This window comes from Littorina saxatilis, linkage group LG7 (genome assembly GCF_037325665.1).
Source record: "Littorina saxatilis isolate snail1 linkage group LG7, US_GU_Lsax_2.0, whole genome shotgun sequence".
NCBI classification, from domain to species: domain Eukaryota; kingdom Metazoa; phylum Mollusca; class Gastropoda; order Littorinimorpha; family Littorinidae; genus Littorina; species Littorina saxatilis.
In genome coordinates, this window is record NC_090251.1 from 37,864,966 (window position 1) to 37,878,328 (window position 13,363).

General features: G+C 42.2%; 1 protein-coding gene across 2 annotated transcripts in view; it reads right to left on the bottom strand.

The window, feature by feature from the left end:
- The window catches only part of LOC138971392 (dihydropyrimidinase-like), a 110,807-nt gene that overhangs the window by 12,441 nt on the left and 85,003 nt on the right, over nucleotides 1-13,363 (bottom strand). Inside the window, exons 1-3 of one of the 2 annotated variants that reach the window (XM_070344118.1) lie at nucleotides 2,915-3,511; nucleotides 2,258-2,352; nucleotides 1,091-1,164 (exon numbers count right to left, since the gene is read on the bottom strand). In XM_070344118.1, coding sequence (XP_070200219.1) covers nucleotides 1,091-1,164; nucleotides 2,258-2,352; nucleotides 2,915-2,920 — 175 coding nt within the window. In that variant the 5' untranslated portion in view covers nucleotides 2,921-3,511. Of the gene's footprint in view, nucleotides 1-1,090; nucleotides 1,165-2,257; nucleotides 2,353-2,914; nucleotides 3,512-13,363 lie in introns of those variants that run through there. The other variant, XM_070344117.1, reaches the window with a different exon arrangement.

The window sequence follows — 13,363 nt, forward strand, 5'->3', positions numbered from 1 at the left end:
TAATTTGGTCGTTAAATGGAGGGGTCGTAACATGGAGTTTTGGTTTGTTATGTCCATGTCCGGGTCCGTCAATGTTGAATGACATGTACAATACAATATAATACAATACAATGCAAAACCATAGATACGATGCAATGCAAACTGCAATACTCTGTCTAACGGCTTTGAACATGTAACCGTAATTCGGTCGTTAAATGGAGGGGTCGTAACATGGAGTTTTGGTTTGTTATGTCCATGTCCGGGTCCGTCAATGTTGAATGACATGTACAATACAATACAATACACTAGAATAATACAGTGCAATACAGTATGACACAATGGAACACAGCACAATCCAATGCAATCTTCTTCTTCTGCGTTCGTGGGCTGAAACTCCCATGTACACTCGTGTTTTTACACGAGTGGAATTTTACGTGTATGACCGTTTTTACCCCGCCATTTAGGCAGCCACACGCCGCTTTCGGAGGAAGCATGCTGGGTATTTTCGTGTTTCCATAACCCACCGAACTCTGACATGGATTACAGGATCTTTTCCGGGCGCACTTGGTCTTGTGGTTGCATGTACACACGAAGGGGGATAAGTCACTAGCAGGTCTGCACACAAGTTGACCTGGGAGATCGGAAAAATCTCCACTCTTAACCCACCAGGCGGCCGGGATTCGAACCCTCGACCTTCCGATTACGAGGCTGACGTCTTACCACCCCGCCACAGCGCCCGTCATCCAATGCAATGAAATACAATAGTCAAACCGGCCCTGGCCACCACCTCTTCACAGCAACAACCTGTTCATTACGATCACCCCCAAAGATCCCCAACGATGTTTTTTTCTTTCTTTCTTTTATAATTTATCTTTGTATGGCCACCTTTCTATGACGACCACGTTTGGTCGATTCCTTGGGTGGTCGTTTTAGACAGGTTTGACTGTACAACTTCATTGTTTGCTATGTAGGTACAAATTGTAAAATGTAAACTTTGAATGAAATAAAATAAAAAAATAAAAAACCAAACATTTTGTTTCTTATTGTGGAAACTCCACACAAAACCCATACAAGTGAATACATACATGTGAGCTAGCAGACATGAACTCACCTGGGATGATGAGCTTCCCCCGTGCGTCGATGGTCCTGGCACCTCCTGGGATGACCAGGTTGTTGCCCACCTGTCTGCAAGACAACAAAATGTACACCTGTAAGCATGAAGTGCAGGTCAGGTTACCACAAAATTGTGATTTCATGTATAACCTGCATGACAATCTCCCCAAATAACCCTATGTGCTGGTAAGAATCTTTCGAATGGTCGTCTTCTGTGGTAGGGATTTAGGGAAGAGACTAGTGGTGGCAAGAGGTTAATTAAATATTGTGGACATTTACCATGAACCATTTTGTGAAATAAAATTAATTTATTTCGTTGTTCGGCGTTCCTTTAAACTACAAAAACCACTTTCTTTGTAAATCTGACTTATCATGGCTTGCTCCCCGCACACCGCCAATTATAACACGTGATGCTTCAAGGTGTAATTTTTCAAGTGTTTTTGACAAGGCTTCAGTACAATTGTCCCATAACACATCAGCGTAATCGAAATGTGGCAGAATAAAAGATTTATACATTATTTCCAAACTATTTCTGCATAACTTATACTTATAATATCTTAAACAGTTAATCAACAAAGTGGTCTTTTTCACAATATTTCTAATTTGAGCGTCCCATTTACAATCGTTTTGCAAAAAAATGCCAAGATGCTTGTGTTCTTGTATGTCTTCCAGGAGATTTCCATTAAAAAATAGAGGGGTTTAAATCACGTTTTATATTCAGCAGTTTGGTTTTGGTTTCATTAAATGTAACTTTCCAACGTGCTGCCCAACTACTAATTTTATCAAGGTCTGAATTAAGAATTTCGGCACGTCGTATCGGGTCATTTAATGCAAGTGACAAACTAGTATCATCAGCAAACAATTTGATAACAGACTGAATATCATTTACAATATCATTTATATAACTTGCTTTGCTTTTCCTTTTCCTTACCATACCAACCAGTTGCCCGTCGTCTTGCTGGTCACTTAACTGCATTGACCCAAGATCAGTTACCTTTAAAAGGAAATCCCCATGCTCTTCCTTAGGTAACTTCATAACCTTGGACCAATGCATTAATTCAAATCACATGCAATGCAAGGGGAAACCCTGGACTAAATTGTCGCTCAAGCATGACCTAACCATATCCATGGTCTTGACTTTGTTGTAAAGTGTGAGATAACTTACTTGATAATTCCATCCTCAATGTAGATGTCTGCATCAAAGGACTGGTCATCGTTGACGATGCGGCCTCCCTTGAGGAGCAGGCGAGACTGTGCACTCTGTAACACACAAACAGATCGTGTCTGGTCAGTAAAAAAAATTAACATACACTCCATCTGTTTGCCTATCTATTACAGTATCCTTTTTTTTTTTAAAGCAGGTTCGTCTGTTTTGACTTACCCTCTCTGTCTCTCTTTAGTTGTCTCCCCCCCCCCCCCCCCTACAAAAGACAAACTATCAACACTTTCCGGTCATGTAACCAGCCGAAACAATGAGAGCACTTGACGGCACTCATGGCCGGCAAGGCTAAAACGTAAACCGTCTGAGAGAGAGAAAGAGAGGGGGGGGGGAGGGAGAGAGAAAGAGAGGGGGAGGGAGAGAGAGAGAGAGAGAGAGAGAGAGAGAGAGGGGAGAGAGAGAAAGAGAGAGAGAGAGAGAGAGAGAGAGAAAGAGAGGGAGGTTCTCTACAACGTCATCAGCTCACTTATGCCTTCAATTCCAAACACTAATGCATATTATGTGATAATGACATAGGTAAGTAATCTTCCAAAATAGAATCCAGTTCATTCATTTTCCAAAAAACACAAAACCAGCAAAAATCCAATTTCGACTCAAGCTCACCGTCATTTCAGCGCCTCTGAAACTAAGCCACCACGTTCAAAATGTCAGATTTCTCAGGTTTCCCTTTTTCTCCCTCTCCACAGTGTCAGTGTCGAGTAACACCAAAGAATGGCGCCACGACACGAACAGTACGAACAACGAAAACCTGCAGCTAACTGCTCGCTGCAGAGTGCACTTTTCCACCAATGACCGGGGTCACCCTATTCTTGGCCTCTCTCAAATCCAAGGACTCCGATGCTGACCACACTCGCAGACCGTGTACAGTAATGCCACTGTGCTGAATTCTTTCACCCAACAGGTTTCCCTCTTCCTGCGACAAGCAACACATGCACCAACACTAAACACATTCCCGTCACAGCGTCTGTCTGTCTGTCTGTCTGGGCGACACTATGATATGGAAATGCACAAGCACACACACGCGCGACTGTTAGTCATCGAAGGCAATGATCCTCTCTCTCTCTCGCTCTGTCTAGGTCGCGCTGTGATCGGATAGCACGTGCTGAGAGGGAAAGACCTCGGACCATACCGCATTCCTGGCATAAATTATCGAACGCTGTCACACACTCAGTCAGCCCGCCCCGCTGCCGGTCCGGCTGCAGACAACGGTCCCTGCTCTGACTCTGTGCCACGGGGAAACATAATGTTTTCTGAAACATCCGACCTGCCTGCATCTATCTCTACAAATGCAGTCTCTGGAATCACGAAGGCGCAAAATCCACCGTACAGTCGACTGATGAATCCACTGATAAGAGAAAAGAGCAAAATGTCTGGGAAAATGCTTGTTAATTGACCAGAACTAATTCAAAACAGCGGCAACTGCGAATAATTTGTGCCAGAAAGCCAAGCTGCCCCAACCCTCGCCGTCTAAAACTCGTTATGGAAATCAGCCAGGCCTGAAAGGTTTACACTTGAAGATGTGCAACAGCCTTTTTGCCATGGTAACGCATGTTTTTAAGTGTATCAAATTTGTGACTTGAAGCAGCAGGATTGTTTTGGTATGGAAAAACATGTACTGCCATCCACTGCAATTTGAAACCTCTCATCTGTTCTATCATATTCCAATGTTCTAAAACGTGACATTCATCTATCCGGAGTCCACCGTTTAAAAGCATTCGTCTGCTATTTTTCTATTGTAACGTAAAGCTTACAACGAAAGAATACTTGTTTAAATTGCCTAATCAGTTTACAAAAGCCGCAGATTCACGAAGCACATCCACAAATAAGTGCAACACAGCCTGAAACCTGCGGAGTAATGAGGTAGCCAGATGATCAAAGACTGACTGCAGCGAGAAAACGGACTGTGTGTTCTCTACAGTCTCACAGTGGCCGTATCCGTCTTTGGGACCACCTGTTGGGAATGGCGCTCTAAGCAAGGATACTTCTATCAAAAGATATCAGACATTTTATCGGTCATGCGGCTCTCATATTCCACTGCGAATTAAAGTACACGTATACTGTATAGTCCTGTACCCTGGCCGAACCGTGCAACTTTGGCTATAACTTGATGCGTCTGGCGCTGAGAAGAAACGAGACCATCTTGCTATTCGTTGGGTATTCTGTGTATTCTGTTTGTGTGTGTGTGTGTGTGTGTGTGTGTGTGTGTGATGTGTGTGTGTGTGATGTGTGTGTGATGAATGTGTGTGTGTGTGTGAGTGTGTGTGTGTGTGTGTGTGAGTGTGTGTGTGTATGTGTGTGATGTGTGTGTGTGTGTGTGTGTGTCTGTGTGTTTGTGTGTGTGTGTTTGAAAACCGCAACAACTCGCAGATGTATTAATTCAGTGCACACTTATCTCCTTGCACCTCAACAAAAACCAACTGAGTTTGTTTTTATTTTTAACAAACACACACACAAAAACGCACTCAGTGTAAGTATCAGCTTACGGCAAACACTACTGGCAACTCATTCCAAATAAAAAGAAAGCGGCATCTGCCTGGCAGTATCGCATAATATCAGTGGGGATGAAAGATGTATGAGCCTTGTGCACGCAACGTTAAGACCACTACATACAGCACCAAGTTTCAAAGTATTTTTTGTGTCTTCTTATTTTTATTTTATGAAAACCAAAACCAAAAACCAACAACCTAAAAATACAACCTGCATAAACGCCACCAGCTTAAAAATGAAATACAAAAGAAAAGTCAAAACTTGACCAAATGTTTAAAAAGAGAAACACAACTTAACAAACAAAACACACATATTCCCTGCACAAAAACACCCGATTCCGAAAAAAGGTAACATAATATATCTACCTTCAATAGTAAACCACCACATTTAATTTTATCACAACCAGCAAAACAAGTTTTCATCACACTCCCACAAAGCCGAGGTCAGTGGCATTGAAAACTCCCTTCAGTCAAAACTTTACGCCTGAGAGGAACGGAACAACACAGCGGTATTCCCACAATGGTACAGACATTGCCTTTGATGACTGCAGCCGTCAGCATTTGTATTGGTGCACTGTTTACCGTGTACAAAATCACTCTTCCGTGAAGATTCAAGAATACCACAGATGCCAGACAGTGTTGTAAAGGCGTGACCAGAGCGTATGGGCAAGTTCATCTCGGAGTTTTGAATTCAATGGCAACTTCAGAAGCCAGGTCAGTCCGGTCCGGGAGTTCAGAATGCCCCACCCAGAAAAAAAGAGGAAAAAAAAGAAAAAGAGTTCAATTCGCCATAATATAGCCTAAAAGCCATTGGTAATTGTCCGAGAAGACAAGACAAGGGAAGAAAGAAAGCATTATCGTTGATCAAACTCCAACTGCACAGGAACTTGCCGACTGTGTCTATTTGTCAACTAGCAAAGGCATTTTATTTTATCAATTATTGAAGCCAACGTGAACACCAACACTTAGTAAAAGTGAAACAAAAAGAAGACCACGTGCTATGGAAACATGTTTGATTTTTTTGATCGATACTCGATGTAAGCACTTCGCTGGGTTTTGTTACCGTTGTATGACCGAGTGTTGTGTAGATCAACATACAAGCCGCTACAGTGTGGTCGGAGTCAACAAAATAACATTTTGTCATCAAACGCTTATTGTACATCCAAGCACCTCTCTCTCTCTCTCTCTCTCTCTCTCTCTCTCTCTCTCTCTCTCACACACTCACACACACAAACACACACACACACACACCAAACAATCTCCTTCGCAAGCCTCCGTCCCATACCGCCCCTCTCTTTGTCCTAGTAATAATCAGGCCACACAGGCCTTTCAAGACAATCATGATTAAACCCTGCTGCTCCTGCGCGTTGGAGTGCGAAAACAGCAACAAACAAATCCCTCTCTAACGGCTTCGACAGAAAACAATAGAGGCCCATACGGTTTATGCATAAGAATAGACAGTAATCCCACGAGAGTTTGCCGTGCCGTTCAACGTCTAATCCGACACCAATCGGCAATACTAATTTCGGATTACTTCTGGAGCGAGTAATGAGCTCACACTCTCTCTCCCAATGCTGTTCCTCGCCCAGCATTTTTCTGAAAAGTGCTGGCATGAAAAGGGGTACATTATATGTATGCTCTCTACGTAAATTGGGGTAATAAGTGGTTAATGGCTAGGGACATTTATTTCATATTATTTTGTAACACACTCGCATTCTGCTACGTTTTTTTGAATTGATTACATTTGTACAATATACAAACACACACAGACACACGCGCATCCAAACACGCACGCCCAAACACACATTTCTTATCAAGTAATCTAAAACTCTGCATGATAAAATATGTGAGAAATAAATGTCAACATCACAAATGAACCTTGATTCCTTTTGATATATATAAAAAAAAAGAAGAGTCGAAATTCTTTATGCAAGATCCAAGGAAACTGTTCCTTTTAAGCGAAATTGTAGTTATTGAGGTAGGTGCTTCTGTGACAGCGACTCGGTATGTTTCTTCCCTTACATTTCTTGTCTTCGATCAACCTGTCGTTTTAAAAACATGATCGCAAACACACACAAATCCGACCTACCCCGTTATGGCTGACATGGCCGTTCATCATGATGATCCCGCACAAAAACAACTCTCTGATGTCCAAAACACCTGCCGTTCCGTTATCTTTTCGCACGTTACACCTGTCCGTTGGCCGGCAAGCCACACACCTGTAAAAACACTAACACCCGTGCACCTATGTCCACTGCTCGACCCTTGCTTGTTCTTTCAACAAGCTTCCTCAAAACTTCTGCGGGTCTGTTTTTTGTTGTGCTTTCAGCACGGAACTGCTGCAGGAATCGGACTCCAACTTCTTGCTTGTCTGTTTTGGGTGATCGAGTCGGCATATCGGCATGTTCGCCGCCGCACAGGCGTTTGAAAATTGATTATGATTGGGCAAAAAAAAAAAAAAAAAAAAATAGGTGTGGTTACAGTAACATAGTCAAAAAAAATAGGGTAGGAAGGTAGGCAATCACTTTTGTTTTTAAACTTTTTTTCTAAACTTTTTTTTCTAATGTGTACAAATTAAACCTACTTGACCGGGAAATAAGTGTGCGACTCGGGCGCTTTCGCTTTCATTGCGTTTTCTGCACTCGTTTTCTTGTTTTGTGTGGGTTTTTTTTTGACAAATGTAACAAGTCGCGTAAGGCGAAAATACAACATTTAGTCAAGTAGCTGTCGAACTCACAGAATGAAACTGAACGCAACGCAACGCAGCAAGACCGTATACTCGTAGCATCGTCACTCCACCGCCCGTGGCAAAGGCAGTGCCAGTGGAATTGACAAGAAGAGCGGGGTATTCGTTGCGCTAAGAAGGATAGCACGCTTTTCTGTAGCTCTCTTCGTTTTAACTTTCTGAGCGTGTTTTTAATCCAAACATATCATATCTATATGTTTTTGGAATCAGGAACCGACAAGGAATAAGATGAAAGTGTTTTTAAATTGATTTCGAAAAAAAAATTTTGATAATAATTTTTATATATTTAATTTTCAGAGCTTGTTAATCCACATATAACATATTTATATGTTTTTGGAATCGGCAAATGATGGAGAATAAGATGAACGTAAATTTGGATCGTTTTATAAATTTTTATTTTTTTTTACAATTTTCAGATTTTTAATGACCAAAGTCATTAATTAATTTTTAAGCCACCAAGCTGAAATGCAATACCGAAGTCCGGGCTTCGTCGAAGATTACTTGACCAAAATTTCAACCAATTTGGTTGAAAAATGAGGGCGTGACAGTGCCGCCTCAACTTTCACGAAAAGCCGGATATGACGTCATCAAAGACATTTATCAAAAAAATGAAAAAAACGTTCGGGGATTTCATACCCAGGAACTCTCATGTCAAATTTCATAAAGATCGGTCCAGTAGTTTAGTCTGAATCGCTCTACACACACACACGCACATACACCACGACCCTCGTCTCGATTCCCCCCTCGATGTTAAAACATTTAGTCATAACTTGACTAAATGTAAAAACAGTTATAGGGTCGGCCCCTAAAAATAGGGTAGGTCGGGTTACCGTAACCACACCGATTTTTCTGTTAGGCCTTGATATGAATCATACTGTGTGCATGGGGCGATAGCCGTGGCATTGCACTGTCAGTCAGAGTCTCACAGATGCAAATTGCAAACATGATTAGTTTTTCACACACACACACACACACACACACACACACACACACACACACACACACTTACACGCACACACACACACACACACACACACACACACACACACACACACACACACACACACACACGAGCATTTCCCTTCGGATACACTTCTTGTGTGGAATTTCAAAAGTTCCTCCAATGGCTCTAAGTCACACAAAATCAGAGTGTGTGCGCGCGCGCGCGCGCACGTGTGTGTGTGTGTGTGTGTGTGTGTGCGTGCGTGTGTGTGTGCGCGTGTGCGTGCGTGCATACGTGAATGCACGCCGTCGTGTATATCACTGCAAGCTTGCAGAGCTCTTCAGACACATCGAACCGCTCCAAAAATAGTTTTACCGGCGTGCTCGTGTCTTTTTTACGTGCCTGTACTTCGAGCCAATAACATAAGCAGCAAATCCTTGACTTAAGTACGCTTCTCTGAGCAAGTTAATCCGGCCAAAAATAATAAAAGTGTGCCTGATTTAACATGTTCCTCTCTAATGAATGCGCCTTTAAAACATCAAGCCCACCGGAACAAAATATTTAGGAGTTTGATAGCTTACGTGCACCATTAGATTGTTGGTTGTAGTTGTTTGCAATCTTCCTTGCACGGAGAAGCCCGGTTTGTTTTTGTTTTGTTTGTTTGTTATTTGCTTTCATTGAAAGTTTGTTTTTCTATGTTTTAAGGTAAACACTTTCTACGGGGCGCTCTTTGTCTTCTCATTTATCTTCTGATGACAGACAGATAGTAAAAAAGAAACACAGACACTGACAAATGGCCGAGTGGTAACGCACTTGCGCTCGGAATCGAGAGGTTGCGTGTTCGACCCTGGGTCAGGCCGCTATTTTCTCCCCCCTTTCCTAACCTAGATGGTGGGTTCAAGTGCTAGTCTTTCGGATGAGACGAAAAACCGAGGTCCCTTCGTGTACACTATATTGGGGTGTGCACGTTAAAGATCCCACGATTGACAAAAGGGTCTTTCCTGGCAAAATTGTATAGGCATAGATAAAAATGTCCATCAAATACCCGTGTGACTTGGAATAAAGGCCGCAAAAGGTGAACATTCGCCTAACAGGCTTGAGGTTTGCTGGTCGATGTGAATGCGTGATATATTGTGTAAAAAATTCCATCTCACACGGCATAAAGCGCTTTGAACTTAGGATAAGGCGCTATATAAATAAAGAGAATAATAAAAAAAAATGCACAGACACAAGACACCATTCCACACCCTTTTTTTCTGAAGTGAGCAGTGCCTAGAATTATCACCACCACCCCATTTCTCCCCAAAATTAGCTTTCCTCAAACAGCCACCCCCCCTCCCCTCCGAACCCCCCTTACCCCATTTTGTGTGTAATTTCTGCAGTTGCACAGATTACAAGCTCTGCCGTCTGATCTGCCGTAAAAAACAACCAGTTATTGTATTTCGAATCTCCGTGTAACGAAATAGCGTAGATGTTTTCATGCATACACACACACTGGTGTTAGCATGCGCAGCTGCAGCATTGTGTGCGAAAATTACGGTGTCGCTATGATGATGTCCTTCGTCACCTCAGTAGTGCTGTCTCTCTGCTGGTACTCATACATTCAGGTGGACGTAATGTTGATTGACAGACACGAAGAGAGAGAGAGAGAGAGAGAGACAGAGAGAGACAGAGACAGAGAGAGACAGAGAGTGATCGAGAGAGAGAGAGAGAGAGAGAGACAGAGAGAGACAGAGACAGAGAGAGACAGAGAGTGATCGAGAGAGACAGACCGAGAGAGAGAGACAGACCGAGAAAGACAGAGACAGAGAGAGAGAAAACGATGCTGACACACAGACACTGTAACACGCAAAAACCCGGTCTATTCAGACACCTCCGCCTGTCATTTTGTTTTTCCTCTGTACAATCCCCATACCACCCTCTCTCCCTGACACGAACTGTCCTATTGAAACATACCGCCTGCTATCTGAAGCTACGCCTTTTTCACCTGCACCACACACACACACACACACAGTCTCACTGTCATGATCATGCAATTTCTCTCCAGCATTCATCATGACGTGCCAGAGCCTCCCTCGTTTATTTTTGCTCTTGCATAATCCTGCACAGCGCTGCACCTGCAAACAATTATTCAACAAAACATTCATGATCCCACGTTTACCCAGTTAAATTACGCCATAGCACGTTCACTGTGCGAGCAATAATGCAAGGGACAGAACCACCCCACTGAACGTTTCGTGCGCAGCATGTTCCCTCCCTTTTGCAGCCCAGAAACTGAGTAGTGTACGATACATTATAATGATGTGTACATGTATGCGTATGCTACGTAGTTAAATACATAGATATGTAGTACTAACAAACACGTGAAAGCACCATTGCTCTGCCTTGACATGATATGAGAGAGACCCAGTGAGAGAGTGTGAGAGAGAGAGAGAGAGAGAGAGAGAGAGAGAGAGAGAGAGAGAGAGAGAGAGAGAGAGAGAGAGACTCTGAGAGAAAGAGAGAGAGACTCTGAGAGAAAGAGAGAGAGAGAGAGAGACTCTGAGAGAGAGACAGAGACTCAGAGAGAGCGAGAGAGACCTAGAGAAAGAGAGAGAGAGAGACCCAGTGAGAGATAGAGAGAGAGACTCAGAGAGGAGGGAATACTAGTCGTAAAAGTCGCAGCATTATTGGACATTCAACATAACGAACACCATCCCGCCTTTACACTCATAACACCTGTCCTGGATATCACAAACTCAACCACAACGTTAATGAAGGAAAGCACCAATGGTATACACACGGCAACTCCTGAAGTCAAATCTATGTTGAATTCTTTTTTTAGAAAGGACAGTAGCAGAAAAGCCAGAAACGTAGCACCCACATGCCGACAACCGTCACACCTTTCTGAGAACATTTGAGGAGCGACAAGCCCAAAGGTGTGACTAAGTCTTCTCACCTGTGTTAAACCGGACCCAGCCTGTCTCTCGCATATATATAGGTAAAAAGCAGGTGAAAAATCTTTCATAAAACAGTGAAGGCACGTTTCATGATATTGAGGATTGCAGTTTCCCTCTCACACACAATATTCCAAAATAATAAATAGTCAAACAGGGGCCAAAAAACAGTTTGCACCAAGAGTTCAACTTTTTATCTATCCAAAACAGTAAAAAAAATTATATGAACATTCGTATTTCCAAGATGATTGGCGTTCCAAGACGCTATATCCTAAAAACCCCAAAACATGCTTTTACAACTTCAGTGCATAATAACTGCCCAAAGGTGCTGTTTAAAGCAACCATTGATAATAATTTTTAACATACTCCTTGAACACATTAATAAAAACGGTTAACTTGCAAATAAAGGGACAGTATTGATCAGAACAATGGTAAGATAAAGGACGCTACTTATATTTTGTACATTTTTTATCTTTATCGTTTCCTGTAGACCTCAGAAGTTCTAACCAGCTTAAGAAATCATTCTAAAATCGAAAAACAAACATCTATACAGTTTGTACGCAAAGTAGATTGATATTTGACACAGTCACACAGACATACGTGGGCTATGGGGCAACCCTACCCCCTAAATTTGAAAACGGGGTCAATTTCTTAACTGCATGCATTCAGCAAAACAATCCCTAAAAAATTATTTTTTTCACAAATGAACTTATGACTTTAGAAAAGCATTCAAAAATGCATATATACAACGCTTTTTCTTTGGTCCCAATTCAAGGGGGTGTGCTATTCTCAGGTAACACTGTGAACGCTCAAATGAGACTTGGTCACATGTCAAAATAGTAATCCCCCCTGTTGTTCATGGTTCGTTGGTGGGATTTTTTTTTATCTGAGCCATTGGCAAGCATGAAATGTCATCAACATTAGGAAAGACATAGTATCTCCCATTGTCTTTTGCGCGCAAACACTTCACACAGATCTCCTCTCGATCTGGCCCATCGGGGAAATGGGTTGACTTGGGGATGATCACCGCCCTGTATCTCTCCACCTTTCCATCCATGCTGACAAAGTCAGCGGTCACAAAGTCCCCAACTTGAATGTCTCACTGTGGGACAAAGAACCTGGTTTTCACGACTGGCACCACGCGGCATCCAGTGGCGTGTTGTGGGTAGACGTCCATTGATTTTGATAATAATTTTTATATTTTTAATTTTCAGACCTTGTTTTTAATCCGAATATAACATATTTATATGTTTTTGGAATCAGGAAATGATGAAGAATAAGATGAACGTACATTTAGATCGTTTTATAAAAAAATAATTTTAATTACAATTTTCAGATTTTTAATGACCAAAGTCATAAACTAATATTTACGCCACCAAGCTGAAATGCAATACCGAAGTCCGGCCTTTGTCGAAGATTGCTTGGCCAAAATTTCAATCAATTTGATTGAAAAATGAGGGTGTGACAGTGCCGCCTCAACTTTTAAAAAAAAGCCGGATATGACGTCATGAAAGACATTTATCGAAAAACTGAAAAAAAACGTCCGGGGATATCATACCCAGTAACTCTCATGTCAAATTTCATAAAGATCGGTCCAGTAGTTTACTCTCAATCGCTCTACACACACACACGCACACACACACACACACACACACTCACACACACACACACACAGACACACATACACCACGACCCTCGTCTCGATTCCCCCTCTATGTTAAACATTTAGTCAAAACTTGACTAAATGTAAAAAGAAAAAAAAAATTCAAAAAAATGGGATAGCGGCGAAACGGGATTGCGCCAAAATGGGATGCGGTAGTAAAATGACGCTTGGCTTGTTAAATGTCGCCAAAATGGGACGGCGGCAAAACGGGATTGCACGTAAATGGGATATTGCGCGAATTATAAACGAAGGAGTAGGCCCTAAGTTTCTCGTACGAG